A 24,817-nucleotide genomic window follows, 5' to 3' on the forward strand; every position below is an offset into this window, starting at 1 on the left:
GCGCTGTACTGGCCTAGGTCTGGCTTATACTTCCGTTCACCTGACTCTCAGTCATTCAACACGGTCGAAGACGAGACCAGCCTCTCCGTATTTCACCTCAAGTCCATACCCCAGATTCGGCCCTGTATATATAAAAGCGTGTCTTCTTGCAGCCAGCTTAAATAACTTTTGCGGCAGGCACTAGTGCTGCTACCTCCAGCCTCCTTTTTACCGCGCCCACTTTATGACTGTCATGTCATTTATTTAGGTAAGCTCAATGAGACCAACACCACACACAAAACATACCTCTCACACGTTTCAGGAAATTTTACATGCAGGACTTGTGCAGGACTGCAAACTACTGTTGTCCAGCACACCCCCAAATTTGTTCCGTCCATCGGATGTGGCGTTCCTTGCTGATGAGCGCCCAACCGTATATTGGATTACAAGGATCGAATAAGATTCAGTTTAATAACAAGGGTCTCGTCAACCTGCTTGCTTCTTCTATTGGTTCTCAGAGTCGGTACTGCCACCGCAGTCAGGTAGAGTCAGGTCAATGATTCACTTACAAGGATACAAGCATGACACATTATGCTGCCAAGAACTCATCGTCTGTGAAATGAGCACCTCGTGGACATCATCTTGTGCCGCTGAGATCGCAGTTCACCGGCGCACCGCTGTCTGCTGACTGGGCCTTCACCTCTTCCAGGTTGTGGAGTGAGAACCTTCTCGATGACAACGGACAATCAACGTTACATAAACCCCAACTGGACCCATAAGATACGAACAGCCATATATATGAAGTATAGATACATTAGTATGTGCTGAAGAACCCGCAGTACTTTTTTTGATCTCGGGCTTCTCCCGCGAATCGCGAGTGGTATAAATCTCCAAAATTAACGTCCGGTGTTATGATAGATCCTTGGGTATCGTCCCACACATAGCCATTCCGACCTGCGGTGGCGACGCAGTAACAAGCGGCCGTGGGCCTAAGGCGATAGCCATAATCAGCGTGGGCGCGAAAAGTTTCGACCTTATGACTTACAATCTCACAGCGCAGTCTAACGTCTAGTGGTGTTTTGTCTTCGGACAGTTATGTGTCCATCTTCACACGACGGACTGGGTGTACGTCGCATGTCGTGTGCCTGAGGGAACAGGAGTCAACATCTGTGAGCATGAATAGCGGACCAAGCGTACAGTGAGCGCTGCAAAGGGATGCGCGGCCGCATGTTGCCTCTGCTTTTGCATAGCATGTTCCATCTATAGAAACTGTGTCAGATGTGCCCTGCGCAATGCGCATGTCAAGAACTTGCCTTCGCTCTACTATGTGTCCCTGAATTCGAATAATGTAGCATATCGTGTGGCACCGCAGACATGGTTGGCAGAGCTGCCAAAGAGTGGGTCATAGACGGTAATGCAACAAGCTGAGGAGGAGGAGATGATGCAGAGGAATTTGATGAGATTGACCTATCCGAGTATGCCATCGAAGAATTAGAGTTGGTACGCTGGTACTGCATAAGAAGTCACTTTTTGCTCTGGATGAAAGTTTGTTGCGGGTCAAGGTTTATATCATTCTCGTGAACGCCGGTATTGCCACAGTAGCTTAGCGTTGGCACGGATATTACCGAGCCATGATGCAGGTTGACTGGACCGTGAAACGGGAATCTTGTCAATATTATGAATTCCCCGTGCAAAGGCGATCAAGGGGCGGAATGAGGGGCTAGACGTATGCGGCAAACGTTAACTCGGTTTGAACAGATTTAGGCCCAGCCCACGTTGTTTCCTGCGTACTCGTAGTCAATTCGATTCAGGCGCCCTGAAAATGCCGCATCTTATGAAGAATGTTCTGAGTCGGAGGTGACAACTCCATACCAATTTAGGTTGTGAATACATAAGCATAGCGTGTATTTCGCAAGCATTTCTATAATACATCCGTCGGGTGTGTATCAGCGTGGCTGGGTCATGTAAACATGCATGTAAGCGGCACCAAGGGCGATGAACTCACTTGGTGATTACATTATTTCGTCACGTAAGTAGATTCCAACTGTAAGCATGCTGCAGTACATCATCTAGTTTTCCACAGTCCATCGATGAGCAGATGTTGCCCGTTTTCCGAACGAACATTCCACTCATTTCCGTCAAAATACCACAATGTTCGGTTGCTTCCCGTGCGGAGAATGATGTGTTCGATAGAAGGGCAGTATGTGTGGAGTTCAGTTGCGAGCATGCGTTGCAGTGAGCCTGTATTGGGCAGAGGCGACCATCGGGATACATCGACTTCGAGATCTCGTAGGTTATGCATAGCCAAAAGAGCGTCATGGATCATGCTGCGCTTAAGGTAATGATATAAAGATAAGCTATATGAAAGAGGTAAAGAACTTGACTTACGTGGGGAAACACCATTGGTAATGGGATAATTCCAACATAATGAAGGTCAGGGCACACGAACGATATGAGCTTGATCGCTTCCACGGACAATTCCTCGGGCATATGAATGATGTTCAGTGAACGGAGGGTTCGCGAGAGGGAAGCGAGATGGGGAATAAAATCCAAAAGTTGCTTGTTAGTGTCTCTATCCAAAGGTATGCGAAGATGACGAAGGTCGCAAGGGATAGAAAGCAGCTGCATGGCTGAAGCGAGGCGCCCATCGAAGGTGCACAGGTCAGGCAAGCTACCGCCTTCAAATTGTGGAGCATCTTCATCTATGCCACCCGAAATGTGGAATTGCCTAAGCTTTTTCTGGTTCTCCAGGAACTTTACGATGTGTCGATTCCACGGAAGACGAAAGTTTGCTTCTCGGAGCTGAAACGGAATTTTTGGGATGTCATTCAATATCCAAGTATTAGCACGGGCTGGATCATCAATGTAGAGGACGTCGAGACAAGGCATTTTCCAAAGTGCTTTCTGTATCATGTTCCAAAAGCGAGGAGGCAGCTCTGTTTGAGTACGCCTTGCATTCTGGTAGAGATAGAAGGAGCGGACGTATGGGCCCAGACGGTCCTGAGATACGATACTCTCGCACGCTCGAAAGATGACGTTGATCTCAGCGGACATGATCACCTCGTATAGCTTGATCTCTGCATCCTTCTGAAGAGACTTGCAGGTCAGGCACAGTGCAGTGAGATCGCATCGACGTGTCCAATGGACGATTCGATGACATGCTTCAGGAGGCAGCTCCCTTGTTGACATATTTGACATCAAATGCCAGAAATGAACGACTGCCAATCGCGACAAACGTTGAAGTCGCGTGTATGCATGTCAGCTAACCAGCTCCACCACGAAACGATTTACGTACGATGCGGTTGAAATTTAAAATACAGTGTCCTTCGGATGGACCAAGGGGAAATGTCAATAGACCTGGCACCGGAATCCGAGGTCAGAGCATCAGTGAAATTATTTCGGGTTGAATTCACCTGAACCACTAGGTGACAACGGATCTGGAAGGAAGATCACCCAAGAGCTCGAGGATGTGCAGAGAGCAAGACTAGTACTAGTGATGTGTGGCTTGAAAGAAGGAAGAACAGACTAATCGAAGCCATTGCACGCTTTTGTCCTTTTGACGATTTCGTAACGCTCTGCACACTTTTTGCTTCCTCCACCCACTAGACATTTCTGCATTCCATCATGATGGCTGTTTCGCGCTCAGATCTTCTGGCTTGGTTGAACGAGCTTCTGCAGCTTAACTATACCAAGATTGAACAATGTGGCTCGGGAGGAGCCTATTGTCAAATCCTTGACTCGATCTATGGTTCGTACAAGCCTCATCAACCAGATCGCTCGTTATGTTTTCTAAAGAGCTCGCTCTTTTACAGGCGATCTTCCAATGGCGCGAGTTAAGATGAACGCAAAGCACGAGTACGAATTCGTCGCCAATTTCAAAGTCATGCAGAACGTCTTCAAAGCAAAGAAGATTGATAAGGCGTGTTTTTCATCCCGTCAAACGCGTCAATTAAACTCACTCTTCGCTCGTAGCCTATACCCATCGAGAAGCTTGTCAAATGCAAGATGCAGTACGTTCATTTATGAAGGCTTACAATGTTCCTACCCTCATACTGACCATGTACGCGTCGTCAGAGACAATCTAGAGTTCTTGCAATGGATGAAGCGATTCTGGGATTCTAATTACGGCGGACAGGGCTATGACGCGGTGGGACGTAGGCGTGGTGCACCAGCTGAACCACCAGCCACCATCGCACCGCTTTCGACCGGTGCTCGCAGCGCCAGCGCCGTTCTAGGCGTCGGTCGATCCGGCGGAAAGACGCCTATCAGCGGTCATCGGGCAGGCTCTACACAACCCAATGAAGCCATGCAAGCATTGCAGACCCAACTCCGCGAAATGTCGACTCACATGGAAGGCCTAGAGAAGGAAAGGGACTTTTATTTTGCAAAGGCGTGTCGAGACCCATCTCTATTGAGCGCACAATCTGACGTTTGTACAGCTTCGGGATATCGAGATCCTCGTTCAGCAACAAACAGAGACACTGGAAAGCCAAGGCAAGGAAGACGATAACCTTAAAGAGATCCAAAAGATCCTCTACTCGACAGAGGTAGGCACCTCATTTATACTCATCTTCATCTCTCTTTAGCTTATCCGAAACTCACCGGCCTGAGCAGGATGGTTTCGAAGTTCCTGAGAACGCTCCTGTCGATGAAGAGGAAACTTTCTGATTGTGCATGCCGCTGGAGTATAGGAAGAAGTTTTCGTGTCATATCCTATGATATCACCTTTACCCTCAAACCAAATGTTCATTAGCATTCACTTTACATCTTGCACGTTTTCGTTGTTCCATCTCCTGTCGTTCCTTATAATCGGAGTCTACCTAACTGCGCTCCTTCACTTAGCTTTAATATTCGTATCTTCATGCATTTTTGGAATCTCTCCTTCTGATAAACAACAGTAACCAGCGGCAGTTTGAAAGGATTAGATCTGCAGCCTCAGTGCACTTTTCAAGGTATGCTCAAAACTACGCCCCCTACACAAACGGAAAGCATTTATGGCCGGAACTCCCATTTTACATCGATAGTAAAGAATCACAATTACAACATGGCGTTTCGGCAGGCTGATCTACACAGGAAGTTCAGAGCTCTTTTCAACTACTCTCTAGTACACGAATCTATGCGGATCGCTGATTTGCGAGGGTTCTTGAAAGATTGTATGCCGCGGAAATGAGGGTGACATGGCTAAACAGAAACGTTAACAAAAAGTCGAAACGAACGAAGGAGAACGTACGTGAAACCCTGGACGGCATTTCCAAGCCTTTGAAGCAGAATTTCAGCCTCAGCAACTCAAAAGAAAGATGAATTTCGCATACGCATCACCCGATTCCGAGATCTCCTCGCTGCACAAGCCCACGTGATTAAGATACAACAGGAAGTCCTTCATCCCGTTCAGCACCGCTGAGCTTGATGGGTTCGAGGAAAATAGGACATACCTCGAACATCTCCACTGCACGCTCCAAAAGTGGCTTCTCGTACTCGCCGGCACGAGTTAAAGCCTCAACGCACCACAGCGTACAGAGACAGAACGTGCCTTCCTCGCCTCCTACACCATCATCAGATTTGTTCACATCATACCGGTAGACGAGGTTCTGGTCCACAATCAGCATGTTAATAGTGAAATTGAGGTGGGACTCGCATTAGAGGTCAATCCTCCCCTTTCGGGTGTCTTGAGAATCTGCTTGAGCGTGCTCACGAACCGTGTGTCAGACTTCGTGGACATATTAGCCTTCCTTGAACAAACATGTATAATGATAGAATCATACCGGCGTCATGAAGAACACGAGGGGCATAATGAGCACCGACGAATCAAGTACGTCCGTCTCTTCATAACTCTGCCCGAAGACCTGCAAGTCCTTGTTCCACGCATTTTGCATGATATCTTCGTAGAGGTCGTCGCGTGCGGCCAGCCACTGCAGGCGGCGAGGACAAGGAAGAGAACGCTTGTCCGCCAGCCGAAGGCCTGTCCGAGGGCATGTTCATTAATATGTGAGTGCGTCAGCGGTTCATGACTCGCACCTCTATCGATTGCAACCCTGTATATACAATCAGCATTACTGTGTCAATTTCAAGGCAACACGACATACCAAAGCATAATCTTCCACATGCCATCTCAGTATTGTCCAGTCTAACTGTTGAAACTCACCTTTGAATACTGACAACAGAAGCACGAATCAGCGCCAACTTTCCAGACAGCATTAAGAATACACACCGTGAAATGACGCTCCTTGCCCCGTACTTCCCTGAGATATGCATATTGACACTTAGCCTTAACAAATTCCTGCCTGACGCGTACTGACCATATGGATCTGTAATTCGGGTTGAGTCATCAACGAGTTGGGAGAAATAGCGTGAGGCGCACAAGTCGGGTTTCTTGCAGTTTGCAACAACGACTAGAAAGTATTGGTTGTGCGCGGCAAAACAAAGGATATAGAAGACGTACAGTCTACACTGAGTAAGAGCATGATTAGCAGCCGTGTGTAACAGTCAACCCGGATAACTCACAGTTCCCGAACCAATACCCTTCCATCGAGTGTAATCTAGTCAGTATGACCGTCCATGGCCTGGTCGCAGTACTCACCATGTGTCATATGACTGCCAAAGTGATTGAGATACTGATATTACAAAGGGTATTAGGCAAGACTCACCAATGGTTTACCGAACTAAGAGTAAATAATATTAGATTGTCGTTTGTTGGAATGGCCTAGGAGCACACCTTCTGTCCGAGGTAAATACAATCCATCCTTTACCAGAATCAATGCTGACCGGCCTACGAAGCATGGGTGGGACTTACAATTCGCCGTAAATGTCCTGTCAGCTAGATCAGCTTCCGTGAGTAGCCTGCAACTACAAGCGAGGCGTACCAGTTGGACATGGTCAGCTGCACCATTGCCGATGCTTTTGGCATTGGTCATCACGAGTACTATGCAAATTGTAGGCGGACGAACCGAACAGGTTTAGAGTCTTTGTGTCCATCAAGGTGGAGAAGTTCTTTCTCCTCCAGATCTTTGCCACCTGCAGAAGGATGATCAGAGTGGCCTTGTGGATTGCATCATGTCAGACATACCATGGATCGTATACCTTCATGTACAGTCAGCCTACGAAGCCATCTGAGAGATCAGAGACGCACATGATCTGCAAAGAACCATCTGGGTTCTTATTCCTCAACCGCTCAAAGATGAATTCCATATATGCTGTTAGTAAACGGAGTCAGCGCGGGCTGAGAGCAGCATGCAGCGGAGAAACATGCCGTTAGCCTCCTGCGTGAACCCGAGTCTAATTAGAGCGTATAGTGTGAACGAAGAGTCCCGAATCCAGGAGGCCCTGCATGAATGATACAGCATAAACCACCGAATTATGGGGAATACTGGATGTGTGCATACCGGTAGTCCCTATATATCGTAGGTTAGCGAGGAAATTATAGTACGTGAAGAAGGGCAAACGCACCAATTTCTAGTCCCACCAATGTATTCGGGCAAGCTAAATGTCGGACTCGCGACAATGGCCCCTATGCGCAGAAGTGAGCAAAAGCAATGTTAGCAATGAGACAGAGACTAGACATCTGAATAAGACGTAACACGTACCAGTGGGTTCAAAGATGAGCAACTTTAGCGCCAATGCACTTCTGTGCACGGCCTCCTTCCACGAACCCTGGTAGGTGGATCTCCTGATCCAAGAGTTCCAGAAATTATTGGTAGACTACAAATACAAATGAGCGGGTAAAACAGCAAAAAATGATATTCAAGCAATGAAACGTACGACAAACAGATTGTTGAGGAGTTCCTAGAAAGGGAGTGTCGGCAAGCTCAAAGATTGACAGTCGCCGAAAACGTACCCTGGTCATAATCGGATCATCCTTTGGCCTCATCTTGTTTGCACCCGTCATCAGCCCTAATTACCATGACCATCAATCAAATGCGCAATGACTAGAAATGCTCACTCGCAAAATCAACTCCTAGCATCTCTGCCTGCTCTGCATCTACACCCGGCTTACCATCTCCTTTTTGCTCAGGCGCAATCCGCAACACAAACGTCACTCGCTGACCCTCTACAAGTGTCAACTCCGTCTGTGCGGCCAAGCCCAGATGACCCTTTGCACTGAGATTCAGGGTCTCCAAAGTCACCTCCGGTGCAGGGACATTGTCAAGCAAGGACTCGGAAAGGAATCGTAAATCGAGCGTGAGCGGGTTTTGCGACGTGCTCGCACCAGCCGCAAGATATGGCGAGGCGGCAGGCCTCGAAGTGAAGACGACTTTGTTCTGTTTGGCAAATTGGTGCGGGACGGTATCGTCGGGGACGATTTGGGTGGCGTGGGGGTCCTGGGCATAGTTGAATGCGGGAGCGCATTCGACGCGCAGCGGGACGGTACCACGGACCACCTAACAAGCAAAGGTTATGATTGAAAGCCTGAGTGTGATGCTGTAGAGTTGATCAGCTCACCTCGACACGTCTAATGAGCCAAAACAATAATGGACGTTTAGAATCGCTGTTTTCTTGGCGGGGAAGGAAGTCTGGATGTATGCGATGAAATCCTGCAATTGATGGTACAATTGACATAGGAGACTGACCGGTGACACTAACTACGCCCTTCTCATTGAGAAACCTATCTATGTTCAGCCATGATTCGCACACGGATAAGGTGATAAACATACTTGGTCTGTAACACGTTTGAACTCGGCAAGTAGTTGTGCTTGGTGCTGAATGGAACCGTCGGTGTAATGGAGAAATGACCACCCTGCAGCCCCGTTATCAATCAGGGAAGCCCCCTGAGCGTGTAAAGCCCTAACCTTGTTTTTGTCCAAGATGCGTGCGAAGATGGACGGGGAGTCGAAATTTGGGACACAGTAACTCTCGACTGTGTGGGATATGCATCAGATGAAACTCGCGTGGAGGAATTGAAGAAGTTCCGGACGAGTGAACTCCGGCGCCTGTGCAAGCCATGCAACCTCGAACCCAGCATACTCCTTATCCTAGACCATCTTGAACTAGAACTACTCACTCGATCCATCAAGACTGACCTACACGGACATCAGGATTCAACAAATAGGCTCAGAATTGCACAATCTGGCGAACTCACCAGCGCGGCAGTCCTCAAATTCCCGATCCTAGGATCATCATAGTACATCAGAACACGGGTACGACGTTGATCAAGGAGCTACGCACAAGCCATGGTCGGCAATAGGGATATAGTCGCGTTCTGCGCTTGGGTTTTGGATGTTCATAGTTGTTGACTATAGGAGCTTATGCCAGTGGGGTTGTGACCGTGTCCACTTAAGTATGGTTGAAATCAGACACGGCCACCGAATAGTCGCGATGATCACATGTACACCCATTTTACCCATTGTCGCATCAACCTCTGGATCACTGCGCTCAAGTGACCGTCGTACAGGCACCGTGCTCGCGTAGGCTCGCGTAGTCTTAATTAGTACTTTTCAGTGAATCACAAACATAATATCCTAATTCATTGGATAAGTAGTCCCTGGCCCTGCCAGCCAGTCACAAATGATAGCGCTTGTACATCCCGCAACGATAAAAATACAATAATTCCACCATAGCACAAGAATTGTAGCCATCATTAATGAAATGTTTCCAGTCGTAAAACTTAGAAAATAAGGAAGGATAGAGGGTGCACTGTGAGGCGTTCGCATACGACTCGCTACACTCTTACGCAGATATTTTTGTTTATCTTCAGCCTGCAAGCTAGAATAAAAAAGGACCCAAATATAATGCTTGATCCTGATAGTCCAATCATTCCGGTGTAAGAACCTCTCTGGCATTGAATAAGAGCTCCTGCGATGGGTCCACCGACAAGAGAGCTGAAAGAACAACAGTGAGCACATGTTTAACAAACAAGTCCGGTCACAATCTTACGGGACAGATATCAGTGTATACAGTGCCCCCATGCGAGACCCTATCTCGCTGATATCTGATATCTGCGCGACGCATGGGGTAATGACGGATATGAATGCACCGGATAGAAAACCATACACCGCCGCAAAGCCCATCACAGCGATCATTGTCTTCGCAAGCATCCAAAAGATGAGGCAAGATATGCCTGCTAAGAAGGAGGTGGGCATAAGGAGGTTGAATCGCCCCATCTTGTCAGAGAGGATCGCGGGAACAATGCGGCCGAATACGCCCCCAGCATTCATTACTGACAGAACGTAAAATGCAGTATTCTGAGAAACGAATGCTCGATCCTCGGCATAGCTCACGATGTAGAAGAATGGAGTAAATATTCCTTTTTCGCCCTTGTCAGCTATAACCCCATGAAAAGATTTCGGTTTCTTACCGAGGCAAATGAAAAAGGATCCAGTAGCAAGCAGCATGAAGCATGAATCCTTGAACATCTTGATATCTATCCATCCGGAGCATTTCTTATGACCAACTTTCCTTACGGTAACAAGGGACACGACACAACATGCTGCAGAAAGTAGCGCCGACGCTCTAACAGCCCACGCATAACCAATGGACAAGAAGAGTTTGCGCAGCATGATGGGATAAACGACGCCGCCTAGACAAACTTAGTCGGATCGAATAGATATAAGTGGACTGCTCACCAACACCAGAGCCAGCGGCTGCAACACCGAGAGCCGATGCACGGTACTTATCAAAGTGAGTCGAAACTGCAGCTAATGAGGGATAGAAGCTGTAGGATAAAATCAGAAGACGCTCAGCGAGCAGCAGCGAACTTACAGTGATGCAACACTAAGGCCAAAGAAGAAGCCTTGGAACAATAAGAATTCATAATATTCCGTAGAGATGCTCGTCATCAATGTGCTAAAAACCAGTAGCAGTGTCCCAAAGATCATCACGGGCGACGGCCCGTATGCGTCAAAAAGGCGTCCTATAGGTCCTCCCTAGTCTCATGTGGTATTGAGCAAAAACGACTTCGACAATCAACATAGCTTACCATGAAGAAAAAAGTCCATAACTGAAGGGAACCAATCCAGGAGATACTAAATTGCGAATGCCCAGCAAGCTGGTGGTCCGAATACCACGACTGGTATGTTCCAAAAGCATTCATTTGACCGAACGAACAGAAAAGGGCCAGGAATGCTCCGAAGACAGCCAAACAACCAGACCACCCTCCATCTGATCTTTTCGTGTGCGAGGGCAGTAAAAGCGCGTTAGGAGGTTGCAAAGCACTGTGTCGATTGAGGTCTTCATATGTGCCCGTCTCGATGCTCGGTCCACGAATCGAAGAACAGTTGGCTTGCTTCTCCACGTCCTCCATGGAGAGTACAGATTACCACCAAGACAGGCACCGAGGTAAGATAGGCAGAAAGAGAGCAGTCAGTAGGCAACCACAGGCAACTGGTCGTGTCCGCATTATATATGAGATACTTCTAGCGCGCAAATCACCGCTTTTGTGGGCTCCCCGAATATACCGGTAAGGAAGCTCGTAATTTCGGCCTTCAGCGCGGAACGTGATCGCACGTAGGCATCGCGGCTGAGTTGAATGATGGCTGGGGGCCGTAATTCATGGGCACTACTCGCCGTAGTGCCGACTTGTGCTTGATCAGTGCCCAGTGCCCAGCACACATGGACAATAGAGATTATTGATAGATCAAGATAATCAATTTGCTAACTTGATCAATGGTTACTCGGAGCTTGACATCTGCGCCACAATACCTTGATAACAGGTGAACGCCCGTTATACCACCAAGCGCCTGCCTGGGGTCCACCACGACGATACAATCCAGAAGTAGATAGGCTGATGCATGGATAATTCCCATTCCCATTCTCAGCGCAAGGGCGAACCGCCGCCTAATCTGAAGCGGTGGTGGAAGTCATGAAGCGGGACCGTCTATGGCGGAGAGGGAGACATATAAGGTCATCCGAGGGCTTCGGAAATTTAATCCTCCGCCGCCCTGGGTAAAGACAAAAGACTTCCTTGAGAGTCATGAGGCGGTACTTGAATTCCGAAGGATTATTATATCATTGCTCAAGCGAGCGGTACTGAATGGGCAGTCGCGTCGTATTTGCGGTAAAACCAAAATTGAATTACCTCCTTATGATGGAGAACGCGAGATCGCGCACTCCTCGGAGGCACACTGTAAAATGAATGTCAACGTAGAGATCATACCCACGTTAGGGGACACTCAACGCAGACAGCAACCAACGACAGGCAAAATCGCTGCACCAGATCGGAAACGTAGTCGATGAGAACTATGATCGACTTAGCCTCACCCGCCCACTGCGCCGCTGCCATCACTACGCAACTTCTTAGCTTTCAGTTCCCGGTAACGTTTGATGACGTTTTCTCTTTCTTCTTCCATCATTGCCTTTTGTGCCATGCTCAGTATCCCCGCGACTTTCTCTTTCGAAGAGTCTTTTCCTGATTGGGCACCCCGAGGCAGTTTACCAAACCGTGGTGGCTCTTGTGCAATATCGTTTAGACGGCGCGGTGCTGAAGTTGAAGATACACGAAACTCTTTAGGTTTATCACGAGGCTGCCGCTGGGGTGTGTTGGTCGATGTAAGTGGCGATATATTCGCAACATCTGCATGGCTAGGGGGCGTATTGGTCGATGTGGGCGTCAATGAATTTGAAACGTCTGCGCGGCTAGCTTTTTTAATAATCGTCTTGACCTGTGCAGGGGCAGATTTGGCAACTCCCTGCTCAATTTCATGCTTCTGGACTCTGCGGACCTGTGCTGATGACTGCTGCATCGCTGTTCTAATGAGCGGCATCATGCTACTCTCGACTCGCCTGCACGCAAGCTTAATGGTGACACGCCACAATTTTTTTCTGGAACCCACTTGTTAAAATGAGCTATAGTTTCTCCGGGCTTAATCTTTAGCATCTCCTCCTTCCGACTGTTCACATCGCTAGTCGGCCGCCTTCGTTTTGGTTGAGGGCTTCCATCGCCGTTGGGCTCATCGATTTTCCGCTTCTTCTCTCTGAATTCGTGACGAATTTTTTCGGCATTTAGAATGCGAGACACAGACTTTGGCACCGTATCCTCATTCCCAAGGTGCTTTGGTGGCAGGTTGACACCTCTATTTGAGACTCATCAGTAAGCCGAAGTGATGTGTGATACCAACACTTACTTCAGGGATTTCTCTCGTTCACGAACAGCTCGTTTGGCACGCTTGTGCGGCATGTAGAGCGGCGTAAGATATTGGTAAGACGGCAAGGCCGTAACGAATGGCCAGTGGCAGCCGATAATTCAAGGTTGTTTGCAGAAGTGTTGATACCGGCGGCATTTCCCATAAAGGTCGGTGCGCGCGCTACTGGCGCCTACAACTTTAGATTCTTTCTTGACATTGAACGACTTGCAAGAAATACTATGTTGTTCAGGAAATCAAGCTCAAGGTCATTGACCAGCGAAGGTTCTTGCTCAATCAGTATACCGGTAACCGCTAACAAAGGTGTGGTTGTAAACTTGTAACTGCACATGATGCATAAAGAACTCGATTCCGCGCGCGAGGCAACAGATCGCAACCTGAGTGTGGCAACCACATACCTTTAGAAACCTAGTGGTTGCCTTTCATTTTTAAATGAAGGTAATAGCGAACAGCGAGGAAATCAATCTATTATTCAATGTCGAGGAGGCAGTTGCAAATTCAGGCCACGAAGTTATCGGGCTGTTTCACGTCTTAGACCACTAGTATGCCGATATGATAGTCACTTACTAGTAGTGCTAACACGCACCCTCCGAATCGGATCTCGTATTTAAAGCCTCCCGGGAAGAACGACTGCCTTCCTTCTATCGGGTCTGCCTACGGAAGACTGGAGGCCCATGGCCGAGGTACCAATTAATACGTAGCTTGTCAGTAATACAAGTCCTTGCGCGGCCCAACTTCTGTCGATGGGGTTTTAAAGAATCACGACGCCGTTTATTTTGCTCACATTCGAAGACTGATGATTCATGGAAAGGGCGTTACACAACGCCGATGGTGACAAGATGGTGATCATCGATATAGATACAGTTCAATCCGACCAAGATCCGCAGAAAGTATGTCCAGTCCAGTAGGTTGTAGTTGTAGGTAGGTTAAAGGCTCGAGGAAATCAGTTTCACTGCCAGTATAAACAGTTATTCGTATATGACCAAGGCTTGAGCATGTACGCGAAGCCGATGATGCCGAAAAGATACGCGGCTGAAATGGCTACAAGTAGAGAAAGGAATGCAATCAATTTGCATTAGACAGTATAACAGCAGCTACTCACATAGCTTTCTATCCGGCATTAGGCTGATTTCATAGTTTGGTTGAGGTATTCCCATGATGTTGCAGAACATATGGGCTGCAATTGGTGGGAGCAATGACCCGGAGCGAAGGAATAAATAGCAGCAGTAAAACCCGAACACGCTGGTGTACGAGAATTGAATAACTATATGTAAGTTGTTAGTGCCACTCGTTGGAAATGGGATGGCCGTACGTACTAGTAGAAATAATTGCACGTTTTGCCGCAGTGGGCGTACGGCCGTATCTGTGGTATGTTTCGAAAGCGTGATGTATGTGTGCTGAAAAGTTGGAGAACATAAAGGTGAACTTTCATGGCCGAAAAAGAAACATCGCTACGACACAGACCTGCGCCAAAGACCAAAGGACTGAGAAAAATCATTTTCTTCCTGGAGGCGCCTGCCAAGTAATAGATGGTGAGAACACAAGCGCGAAACACTATTTCTTCGGTGATCGGAGCCTGTAACAACACAAGCTAAATAGCAAGCAATACTTTGCAAAGGCCTCGCACTCACCACAAAATAGTTTCGAAGACCGACAATGGAGAGAAATCGACACACGACATGCTTTTCAAAACCCCAGTTCTCTTGAAATGGCAGAGTCTTTTCGAGAAATTGGACGTAGAGTGGCCCAGAAAACAACAACGGGGTTATTACGAGCGGAAGTACGTTTGACCATGTGAATCCAAGGTGAAGCCACGCATTTGCGGTAAGGTTGTACTGTTTTGTACATGGTAGTGAGGCGGACGTTCCCCATTGAGGCAACTTTATGACCTACAATTTCATCATCGCGGTTGACATTCTTCATCACGATGAATACGATGAGACAACAAATCGCTGTGGCGCTAGTAACGGCAAGTAATCGCGCCTTGATAACGTCCGGATCATCTCTCCATCGCTCATTTTGTAATTTGAGCCTAGCCTGTCCTTCTGGAAGGTTGACCTTCCTGTTGGAGAAGCGAAGACGAGCACTCTTGGATGCATATATGGAGCCAACGTAGATACAGGCGAAGAGTCCAGACAGCAGGTGCGCGGATGTGATAGATAGCAATGGTGAAGAATCGCTGTACATGACGAAGAATTTGCCAAGTCAAGGGTGGGTATGTCGGAATAGATGACGAACTTGGTTGGATCCGTGGTCTATTATGTGAAGAGGCTGTGGATGACCCAGGCGAACCTAAATGCTCGCATCCAAAGCGGACTTGTCTGTAAACCTATTGTGTTGTGTCCGCCGTCCACACCCACGTGTAAGTGCTGAACACGAGTTCGTCTAGACTGTACGGTTCCAATATCAGAGCCACCGCGAGGATTCACGCTGGTGGCGTATATTCGGCTTCAGATTCTATAGGGTATGTGCAAGAAACGTCAAATGCAAAACGGTTCAAACGTTCAAAGCCTCCGCGAGTGGACTTCAAGTCATGTGATCGTTGACAACCAAATAGACTCCAACATGAAAACCAAGTTTGTCCGGGCCACCCCGACACATTGACAACTCATTCTCGCCATGCACGCATCGCTCATTCGTCGTCAATTGGGGGGTATCGTTCCTCCCAAGATTGCTACTCCGTCACTTTTGGTGCGTTATTTTTTTCTAACACCGCCCCACCTCGTGTGACCTCTTCTCCGTTTATTCGCAATTCAGACGTCGGGCTCCGGTTCAAGCCTCACGCCTCTGGTCAACTTCTACTCAAAACTGCCCAAGGGTCCAGCATCTGCTGTTTCTGGTGGTGGGATTAAGGCTAGATTCTTCAACGGCAAGAACGCGTCCGCCGCCCCACTCGTTTGGACGATCTTGGGTCTCTTCACTTTCGGATACACCATCGACTACCAGAGTGAGTAATTTGTGCCTGCACCCGTTCAATCTTTGATTTATTTGTATTTATTCAGTGCATCTGAGTAAGTTACCATTAATGACTTCAATATATTCCTCGTTAAACGCGTATCAGAACATCACAAGAACCACGCCCACTAATCGCGTGCATGGAAGTAAGGGGATATTGCCACAGAACTTGCTGTATGCACAGGAAATAGACCATCATTTTTCTCAATGCGCATCGAGTAAACAGTACACCCTCTGTGTGGACCTGACCATATTTAACGCATTGGTGTTGTGAAAGGTACCGCTGGTGAGTAGAACAAGTAGTCGACTATATTCAGAATATCTCCTCAACTTTCTAGTAGTCTCAGCGCTAAGGGGATAATCACATTATCCTTGTTATTTGTGTGCCTTGGTGGAAAAGTGAATCCCCATCAAATACAACGCCTTGGGCGCCGCGAATCCAGCGGAGGTTTGTTGATACTTTGACAAAAGGTACAGATATTCCTTGCGATCTAAAATTGACGGCACGTTGTCTGCCTTCACCATGAGTTTCAGTCGTGTTTCTATTGACAGTCTTCCTGCGGTCAACGTGAGCTTCTTTCGACTCCATAACACGCGCTTGCCTTGCTTCAGCAATTTCCCTGGTATCTCATCTCAAGGTGATTCTCGATGGGTCAGTAGTTGTCGATGGGTCTGAACAATTTGATGTACACAAGATGAATGCGGCGATTGGTCGCTCGTCGAGGAACAAGCATATGCCTATCATAGCTTGTTGGTGGTTCTGCAGATTATTCTAGAGGCACGCCGAGATGCTGGAATGTTGTTGCTGTTAATGCTCGTTGGAGCACGTCAAATCGATTGTGAGCAAGATAACTACCTAGAAGTCGAGGCACAGTTGCCGATTGAAGCCTGCCTTGTTCGCATGGGTTTGCGGGACGACCGCTACCGTCCTTTTTTATCACGATAACGGCACGCTCACGGTGACGCAGGAGCTGTGCCTTCTTCCAGTCATGGGGCCTTCGCTTGTGGCTTCTTTTGGTGGGTTGCCATCGTTCTGGCTCTCACCTACTTCTTCTGTATACGGACTATAGTGGTGTCTAAACCGAATGCCTTCGGGTGCGGAGATTTTGATCCCGAGCGGAAGGTACGAAATGCATATGTTACAAGTATGGTGCAATGTAATGCTAACACGAATAATGTGAGAGTATCAATGTGGGGAAAGATGTTTTGCCCGCCCTCTAAAGACGGATGCTACTCAGAACCCTATCAACCACGCCTGCGAGCCATTGCTGTACGACACTGTAGACAAATCTCGTCGACATCGTCGATCGAGCGCTGGATTTCGGGTCCGAAGTTCTTGGAAGGTATCAACTATGGGCATGGTGTGTTGTTATACATGACCTACTTTGGTACAGTTTGGTTGCCGACAGTTTGGCGGGTGTTTGTAACTGCGCTCGCAGCGAGCGGAATTACAATCTACGATGGCAATAACGAGATGCCTTTGAAAGTGCTTTGGCTGTCATTAAAATCTGTCCAAACCAAGACATCGTCTTCATACCCCACATCTTAGCCAGCGCGTCCCTTCACTGCGCAGGGTTGTGAGCGAGCGGTTCTGCAGATATGATCTGTGACTCACGCTACTTGTTTGCACATGGTCGTTAGATGGACTGGTGGATGGTTGGGATACAACGAGACGAGAGTGTACTAATGTCGATGGGTACTGGATGTAGTCTTTCTACTGCTGAAGCCGCCCGGTTTTATACGTTCCCGAGGTCGGAATACCAAGAAAGAGAGGAACTGCATAAATAGCCCATAAAGGTTCTAGTAGGGTTTGTAAATGTATGATGACTGTCAGCAAGATCTCCACATGCCAGCATCCCATGCTGTATATCGTGGTTTTTGGTGTGATGGGTCGGAGGGATGATGTGCGATGTTCTTTCTAGGATTCCTTGGTTCTTGTTTCATATGGGCTTGATTCGGACGAGGTTGTCATGTGGCTGCGCATGATAATTCTTTATCAGAAGTATTCCAGAGCTTACCCTCACATGCGCATAACTAATGAGTGTACATGTCTTCAGTTGGCTTCGATGAAAAACTGTTTATTTACCATGGGTACAGAAGCAAATCGGGTACCTCGCCAGGGATGCACATCTGATTTGGCAAATGTTCCTGTCACTCGCCGGGACGCTCAGCAAGCTGACATCCGAAGCGCAATAGAAGGATAAGATTCACATCAACCAAGTGCGGTTTGGCGTATATTCGTGATCATGCTAGCGTTTGTTGGCAGTATCACTACTTGGGAACATGCCGGCGAAGTAAGGCATAAGGGATCGCCATCCCAGGTCCCACGCAGTTCCTGGGCGGCGGCAGATTAAATAATGTGACTGTTGCGGCAAGTACTGCCTTACGCCACAATACACTGAACGCAAGTATGTTGTTTTATGTGACACGATCCAAGGCAGTACATGTGGACCGCTTGAAAGGTTACCAACACCTGAAATTTCATCATTGGAGTGACGGCCCAGGCTGCACGAGCGGAAACAAATCTCTTACGATCTACTTGCAATCGATCATTCGATTGTCTTATTATTAGTTGTTCGGCGTATCCCTAGCTGTATCGACGAACACATCACTCCCTTGGTTCCTAACTCACATATATAGAATCAACGAACTTCCTAAGGACTAGGCGCCGGATGACGAACACGTTCCATGATGAATGTAATACTTCTTTTCTCCATAGACAATTTTGGTTTGGACGGGCACGATGTGATGTCCACTAGCGCTAAACGTGCTGCTAATGAAATCAATCAACAAGATTCCGAAGAATTGAAAGCAGTTGGTCTGCTGGTGTTTCGAAGTAGCTTGGTGCACACAAGGGCACATATCGAGTACGTTAAATGACGCTACTTAACTTCGGGTATCGTCAGGCCGATCACGATTGATGCTATTGCAGTCTCGGATGTGAGATACGATACTAGTACTATGATATGAGCAGAAATGGCGCAAACGCGCCTTATGACCCATAGCTTGTGCGATAAGTATCGAATCCAGTGATGCTAGTTGCACCTTGGATTTGTTGCGTCATAACACGCCAGATTTAGCGAACTCCAGGAATTACTGAGGGACAAAAGCTTGGTTTTAAGTTGTCGAACGTCGATCCCATTAGACAACGTACTCACACGCAAGAACGGACACTGATTAATACTAGTAAGTACAATGGGATTTGTGATGTTTCCGAGGCCGCCGAGAACAAATCCGATTGCAGCTGTCTGCTAAATGGCGCATTTGAGAGAATAAGAACACATTGCATGTGCAGTCGCGACAGCACCTTTGACTTCAATCAACAGGAGTATGTTTGCTCGTGCCTCATGGCAGCACATAGTATATACAAGGGCTTGCTTCTTGAGGGTCTTTTATCTTGCTGAAGGTACAATGCTGTGTCAACTGTCGTAAACCATTAATCATCGTTTGCTTTTGTCGACTTATCTTCCAACGATGCGTTACGAATCGAAGAGCTGAAACATACCGTGCGGGGTCCCTTGAGCGACAAGTAATCGAAGATAGGCTGCACGGTTTCGTGCATCGTATCTCGGTATGATTCTGCTGTTCGATACAAACTAGGATAGCGGCTCCACAAGAAATGACAACACCTCGTTGTTCTTGAGAACTGCTATCAACGGAAATGGGAAGTATTATCCGAACATCTCGACCCTGTACTTTGAGCCAAGACAGTGTGTCCAATCGAGGCACGGTAGTTTCGTGACATGATGAGAACAAAGATTCTTGAAGGATAGCAATCAGTGCAGGTGAAAACCGACTGCTAGGCGCATCACGGCAAGGACTATAGTTGAACCCATCAAATTATATTAATTGCACCCACCGTAGGTTGCTCGAAAGATCGGTCGCTGATGCAGTTATCTGAGCCAATCTGTACTGCTTTTCTCAAGTGCGGTGTTGTGGAGAAGGATCGGGGTTTCCCGAGGACTTGTTTCTAAGCGGACATTAACCTACATTAACCCATATTAACTGATATTAAAACCACGTCGACAGCCTACATGCACTCATCATAGGGTGCTGGAAGATTATTATTATTATTCAGGTGCTTGTGAAAATAACATATTCAAGGAAGATGTCTTTGGGTAGAAATATGACATTTGTGCAACATTTGCGGATAATTTAATTTACACAATATGTACATGAATGATGTCTTGTTTGCTTGTTGTTTTGAATTGATTTGTCATACTCATTTAGATCATGTCTCCCAACCTCACTGCAGAGAGCTTGGCCTCGAAAACCCTGAGCTGTTAGTTCGCCATGTCGACGTCTAAGTTGACAGTTCGGCGCAATGAGCCTGCTGCCGGTGGAACAGATATACGCGCAATCCGACGCGTTCTTGTGCACGCAAGTACACTGAAAGCCTCGCAATTGCGCTCCGGCAATGTAGTCGCCTTATCAAAGGCAGGTGATGGAAACACCAAGAAGGTGAGAATCATATCGTGTATGTCAGCGTCTCTTACAGCTCGTTCTATCATTCTATCGCACCTTGGATTCCGTCAAATTATCTTTGATAGCGGGATTTTGCAATCGGGACATTGTGGCCTTCTCTGGATGTTCCGCAGGATGGTATGTACGATATCGGATGACAAGAAGGTCCTTGGCTAAGTTTGACTTTGCGGATACATCGCCTTACTTCTAGCCGTTTTTATTTCGTCCTCGCTTTTCCTTACAGCACGCCTCGAGGAAGGCACAAAGGTACAGCTATTCGATGTATCTGATCAAGGCATTGGCAGACCCCCTCTCGGTTTACCAACCCTGCGAGATGCGGAGGAGGCTGGCGCCATCTGTCTCAGAGAAATCTCCATAAAAACACCCACAACGCGAAATGCGGCCAGTTTAAAAGGCAAAGGAAAGCATAGAGATTGGCTCACTCTTCTACTACGAGAATACCTTAGTACGTCAGTTCTAGGTGGTGTGGCGTAGAATGGTGCTGACAGTGCCGTTCTGTCAACGCCCGGAATTTCTTTATAGTCAATCTCAAATATATTCTATCTACTCAGATTCTTGAAGTACCATATCAAGGCGAGATTCGAACATTCTCCATTGAATCTGTGTCAGCCCACCGCTCGGCATCAAGTGGTTCCGTGAACACCGTAACACGTGACCTTAACTCGCTTGCGATTCAGGTTAGGCCATCATTTTGGACAGCAGGGTGGGATACGATTGTTTCCGTACTGGAAGATGTGGCCGATAATGGTGTTAACCTCACGCAAAAGGTGCATTTTCTGACATCCTCTGAGAAATATTTATGATGACACTCACGGATGACTACCTAGTCTGACATCGAAACGCTACCTCATACATCAATTTCTGATGCATACGCGGCTGTCGGAGGACTTGACAAAACAATCACCCAGATCCGGGATCTTCTTGAGATACCGCTCACAAGACCAGAGCTCTTTGGGTACTTCGGTAGGCATGACCAAACGCTCCCGCAGACAAGCTTTGACAATACCTATTTTACTCAGGGCTTAAACCGCCCCGGGGCATATTGTTGCATGGTCCGCCTGGTACAGGAAAAACGCACCTTGCACGTGCTATTGCCTCATCCACTAACTCATCGGTGCTTGTCATCAATGGCCCTGAGTTATCTTCAGCCTATCACGGAGAAACAGAATCAAAACTGCGCGACGTATTCAAAGAAGCCCGAGCCAAGAGCCCATGTATCGTCATCTTGGATGAGGTTGATGCTCTTGTCCCAAGACGGGAAGAGGGCGCAGGTGGCGAGGTTGAGAAACGGGTGGTGGCAACACTTTTGACAATACTGGATGGTATAGACAACTCCAGCACGACTTATGAGGATAAAGTCGTTGTCATCGGCACAACCAATCGGCCGAACGCCATCGACCCGGCGCTACGAAGACCTGGGAGATTCGATCGAGAATTTGAGATAGGTGAGCGCTAACCTTGAAAGTTATACCGCACTTTAACCGACGACTTTTATTCTCAGGCATACCAGACACTGACGCACGCTACTCAATTCTGAACGTCCTCCTCTCCAAAACCCCCCATTGTATAACAGATGCAGAACTCCGTTCTATTGCGAGTCGCGCTCATGGATATGTCGGTGCGGACCTCAGTGCTGTAGTTCGGGAAGCTGGGACCCTTGCCATCAAACGATGGATATCCCCCATTCCACCGGGATGCCATCCTGACCCAGCAGCTGCCACAATGACCCTGAAATTGACGCCATCGGACCTTTCAGATGCGCTTCCTACCGTGCGGCCGTCCGCAATGCGTTCCCTATTTATTGACACACCGCCCGTTCGGTTTGAAGATATAGGTGGGCAAGCCCATATCATACAAAAACTTCGGGAAGCCGTCGAGTGGCCGTTATTGCACCCAGAGGCTTTCCAGCGACTGGGTGTCCGACCACCAAAGGGCCTACTATTGTTTGGACCTCCAGGGTGCAGTAAAACTGTTCTGGCACGAGCCTGTGCGACGGAAAGCGGGGTTAACTTTGTTGCTGTGAAAGGTCCCGAGGTACGAATTTTAGTTTTATGTTCATGCAACACACTCATGATATGCTGTTGCCAAGTAGCTTCTCAACAAATATGTTGGAGAGTCGGAAAGAGCCGTGCGAGATATATTCAGTAAGGCTAGAGCTGCGTCACCGTCGATAATTTTTTTCGTGAGCGCCGTCTTACTGTGAAGAAGTTGTCGCTGACAAACACCAGGATGAAATTGATGCCCTTGGAACATCACGCTCCTCAGATTCTGACAGTGGAAATGCGTCGTCGCATGAGGGGGTTCTGACCAGCCTCCTGAACGAAATGGATGGTGTTCAGGAGCTTGTGGGAGTGACCATCATTGCAGCTACAAATCGCCCCGATGTCATTGTGAGACTATGTGCTCTAACTATCGTTGTTATATTAATCTCACGACGCATCTTTAGGACTCAGCTTTGATGCGTCCCGGACGACTAGATCGCATTTTGTATGTTGGACCTCCCGACCATGACGGACGCGAAGAAATCTTGAGGATCAGGACAAGAAAAATGAGTGTGGAGCCTGGCTTGGATCTTCATGCAATAGCAGTCATGGCGAGTACAGTTCATGTTTCATCTGAGCATAGTGTAACATTGCATTCAGACCGACGGTTGTAGCGGCGCAGAAATCAGCTCACTGTGTCAAGAGGCTGCTCTACTGACCATGCAAAAAGATATCAACGCCTCATTCGTGAGTTTTTCATAGCCCTGGTTTTGTGAAATTTCCTTACAAGTCTTACAGATCCCACAAAACGCCTTTGTCGCAGCCGCACGTGCCATACAAAAGCAAATTACGCCAGATGTGATCAAAAAATATCAGCAATGGAGAGATCGGACTGGATTAAGGAGTGCCTGAGTTAAGTTCAGTAGGCTCCTGACACTTCGCCATTCATTTTGCGTACTTACGCCGCGCATTTGTGCATTGGCTGTGTAGGGCAATATATGACTCTCATGATTAACTAAAGGCTGAGTGTTGTGGTACATTCCAGATCAAGATGACCCAGAATCTCGATTGCGCGCAGGGCTCATCAAGCGTGTCTTGGGCTTTATCACCCTTACCAACACCCTGGGCCGGGGGCCGGATTCCCGGCTCCCGCGTCTACCTTCGAGTTACACCCCCTGATAAGCTAACTTATACTTCTGATGGCAATCCTAATCACGCCAAATAGCCCCACCAGAACCTACTAGAACTTGTGTCACTAACATTGGTTGCACTAGAGCACGCTTTCTTCAGCGGCGATGAATCTTTCAAGCTTATCTTTCATCTCCGAATCGCTGGCTGCGGGGGCATCCTGGAGTTCCGATCCACCCTTACGTCCTCCATATCTTCTGTACGATATCGATAAGCAGCTCGGCGGTAATCAGGTTCATCGCCTGTGAATTCAATCATACCACCGGGTCTAGCGGAATCCAGTCATCATGCCGGTAATCATCGTGTAAGTCGAGCTTGCGAATGGATCAGCCAAGCGCCAAGATCTTTAACGAAAATCTTGATCGTTGGGGCCCATTCCGACGGAACATCACCCACGCCGGCTCCTTGACCTGTACGATATGCCCGAGTCCCAAGTGCCCAAACTCGATCAGTTGCCAGGCGATACATACTTGACTGGGCTATCTTGTCGCATGATATCAACGCATTCTCCCAGATAAGGACAATTATCATTACCATGGCGAGGTACACCTTGAACCTTTATGCAACTGGAAGGCTATCAACAGCGCCCCTCAACATCAGCAGTTTCGAGTCCGTCTCTGATACCTCCTTCAGCTGTCGATCGACAGGTTCCTTGTGGTGGTGGTCTGGTTGGAAAATCGTTGCTTCGCCGACGCGAGAATGTCCATGAAATCTGTCTCAGTTAAGTGAATTCTACTTCAATGACTCGGAAGACTGTCTTCGGTCTGCTTAGAGACCACCATCTTATTCACCGTGTTGCTCTATCGGATTTGATGTTGTTCGGGGCATCACAAGTTCCCACAAGACAACAAACGATGGCGTTGGGTGCGCCCAAGGCCCAACCCCACTTCCCAATTTCTATAAATATGTCACTGTCCATACCGGCGAACCTACTTACTGCCGTCCGGTACGACTGACAGAAATCAGAATACATGGTGGCTCAAATTTCTGTGTCATGACAGTATTAGCTTGTGCCCCATGGTGTGCGTGAGGAAGGAATTATTTCATTATTGCCTACAAGCCATCAAACTCGCTACTAGTGATGTCTAAGACTTTACACGGCGCTCATCCTCGGCAAAGAAAGAAACCGGTGTGAAGCGTCAGCTAGCATTCACCTTC

The 24,817-nt window shown here is 47.8% G+C and overlaps 9 protein-coding genes across 9 annotated transcripts; 3 read left to right on the forward strand and 6 right to left on the reverse strand.

The window, feature by feature from the left end:
• Positions 1–2,044: 2,044 nt before the first annotated feature.
• Positions 2,045–3,168, reverse strand: DEU56DRAFT_758312 (uncharacterized protein; the record flags this gene model as incomplete). The annotated part of the gene is made up of 2 exons (XM_041350220.1): positions 2,045–2,311; positions 2,368–3,168. The coding sequence occupies 2 exons, from the start codon at positions 3,166–3,168 to the stop codon at positions 2,045–2,047; spliced, it is 1,068 nt and encodes a 355-aa protein (XP_041205656.1).
• Positions 3,169–3,527: 359 nt separating this feature from the next.
• Positions 3,528–4,886, forward strand: DEU56DRAFT_818556 (microtubule-binding protein). Its single transcript, XM_041353968.1, has 6 exons — positions 3,528–3,727; positions 3,792–3,898; positions 3,952–3,989; positions 4,054–4,369; positions 4,419–4,526; positions 4,594–4,886. The coding sequence occupies exons 1-6, from the start codon at positions 3,604–3,606 to the stop codon at positions 4,645–4,647; spliced, it is 747 nt and encodes a 248-aa protein (XP_041205657.1). The 5' UTR covers positions 3,528–3,603; the 3' UTR covers positions 4,648–4,886.
• Positions 4,887–4,947: 61 nt separating this feature from the next.
• Positions 4,948–9,350, reverse strand: DEU56DRAFT_818565 (glycoside hydrolase family 15 protein). The gene is made up of 36 exons (XM_041353969.1): positions 9,139–9,350; positions 9,053–9,080; positions 8,975–8,993; positions 8,763–8,830; positions 8,628–8,710; positions 8,544–8,578; positions 8,416–8,486; positions 7,916–8,354; positions 7,811–7,866; positions 7,735–7,758; positions 7,560–7,674; positions 7,423–7,483; positions 7,359–7,367; positions 7,226–7,299; positions 7,106–7,169; positions 7,043–7,056; positions 6,924–6,990; positions 6,840–6,873; positions 6,770–6,786; positions 6,692–6,719; positions 6,624–6,638; positions 6,557–6,570; positions 6,481–6,498; positions 6,419–6,426; positions 6,338–6,368; positions 6,276–6,284; positions 6,188–6,218; positions 6,122–6,130; positions 6,063–6,073; positions 5,995–6,011; positions 5,742–5,938; positions 5,615–5,686; positions 5,412–5,567; positions 5,292–5,356; positions 5,210–5,236; positions 4,948–5,160 (listed from the first exon to the last, which is right to left on the reverse strand). Exons 1-36 carry the CDS (start codon positions 9,195–9,197, stop codon positions 5,094–5,096), a joined length of 2,112 nt encoding a protein of 703 aa, XP_041205658.1. The 5' UTR covers positions 9,198–9,350; the 3' UTR covers positions 4,948–5,093.
• Positions 9,351–9,631: 281 nt separating this feature from the next.
• Positions 9,632–11,212, reverse strand: DEU56DRAFT_741794 (MFS general substrate transporter; the record flags this gene model as incomplete). Its single annotated transcript, XM_041348884.1, has 6 exons — positions 9,632–9,791; positions 9,847–10,216; positions 10,268–10,489; positions 10,536–10,624; positions 10,672–10,835; positions 10,889–11,212. The coding sequence occupies 6 exons, from the start codon at positions 11,210–11,212 to the stop codon at positions 9,632–9,634; spliced, it is 1,329 nt and encodes a 442-aa protein (XP_041205659.1).
• A 938-nt stretch (positions 11,213–12,150) lies between these two features.
• On the reverse strand, positions 12,151–13,174 carry DEU56DRAFT_504192 (uncharacterized protein). Its single transcript, XM_041346549.1, has 3 exons — positions 13,032–13,174; positions 12,741–12,980; positions 12,151–12,690 (listed from the first exon to the last, which is right to left on the reverse strand). Exons 1-3 carry the CDS (start codon positions 13,082–13,084, stop codon positions 12,165–12,167), a joined length of 819 nt encoding a protein of 272 aa, XP_041205660.1. The 5' UTR covers positions 13,085–13,174; the 3' UTR covers positions 12,151–12,164.
• A 426-nt stretch (positions 13,175–13,600) lies between these two features.
• DEU56DRAFT_818583 (CAAX protease self-immunity-domain-containing protein) lies at positions 13,601–15,545 on the reverse strand. The gene is made up of 6 exons (XM_041353970.1): positions 14,943–15,545; positions 14,681–14,884; positions 14,514–14,625; positions 14,366–14,446; positions 14,152–14,313; positions 13,601–14,090 (listed from the first exon to the last, which is right to left on the reverse strand). The coding sequence occupies exons 1-6, from the start codon at positions 15,234–15,236 to the stop codon at positions 13,999–14,001; spliced, it is 945 nt and encodes a 314-aa protein (XP_041205661.1). The 5' UTR covers positions 15,237–15,545; the 3' UTR covers positions 13,601–13,998.
• A 95-nt stretch (positions 15,546–15,640) lies between these two features.
• DEU56DRAFT_818588 (mitochondrial F1-F0 ATP synthase subunit F of fungi-domain-containing protein) lies at positions 15,641–16,391 on the forward strand. Its single transcript, XM_041353971.1, has 4 exons — positions 15,641–15,740; positions 15,807–15,996; positions 16,052–16,060; positions 16,111–16,391. Exons 1-4 carry the CDS (start codon positions 15,669–15,671, stop codon positions 16,134–16,136), a joined length of 297 nt encoding a protein of 98 aa, XP_041205662.1. The 5' UTR covers positions 15,641–15,668; the 3' UTR covers positions 16,137–16,391.
• A 770-nt stretch (positions 16,392–17,161) lies between these two features.
• On the reverse strand, positions 17,162–17,837 carry DEU56DRAFT_504284 (uncharacterized protein). Its single transcript, XM_041346550.1, has 4 exons — positions 17,620–17,837; positions 17,542–17,569; positions 17,389–17,493; positions 17,162–17,339 (listed from the first exon to the last, which is right to left on the reverse strand). The coding sequence occupies exons 1-4, from the start codon at positions 17,634–17,636 to the stop codon at positions 17,250–17,252; spliced, it is 240 nt and encodes a 79-aa protein (XP_041205663.1). The 5' UTR covers positions 17,637–17,837; the 3' UTR covers positions 17,162–17,249.
• Positions 17,838–20,225: 2,388 nt separating this feature from the next.
• Positions 20,226–23,670, forward strand: DEU56DRAFT_504357 (P-loop containing nucleoside triphosphate hydrolase protein). Its single transcript, XM_041346551.1, has 12 exons — positions 20,226–20,465; positions 20,555–20,606; positions 20,680–20,934; positions 21,012–21,256; positions 21,317–21,452; positions 21,509–21,934; positions 21,991–22,523; positions 22,582–22,671; positions 22,718–22,879; positions 22,936–23,082; positions 23,132–23,218; positions 23,270–23,670. Exons 1-12 carry the CDS (start codon positions 20,298–20,300, stop codon positions 23,381–23,383), a joined length of 2,415 nt encoding a protein of 804 aa, XP_041205664.1. The 5' UTR covers positions 20,226–20,297; the 3' UTR covers positions 23,384–23,670.
• Positions 23,671–24,817: the final 1,147 nt, after the last annotated feature.

This window comes from Suillus clintonianus, assembly GCF_016758775.1.
Source record: "Suillus clintonianus strain FC179 chromosome Unknown DEU56scaffold_67, whole genome shotgun sequence".
NCBI classification, from domain to species: domain Eukaryota; kingdom Fungi; phylum Basidiomycota; class Agaricomycetes; order Boletales; family Suillaceae; genus Suillus; species Suillus clintonianus.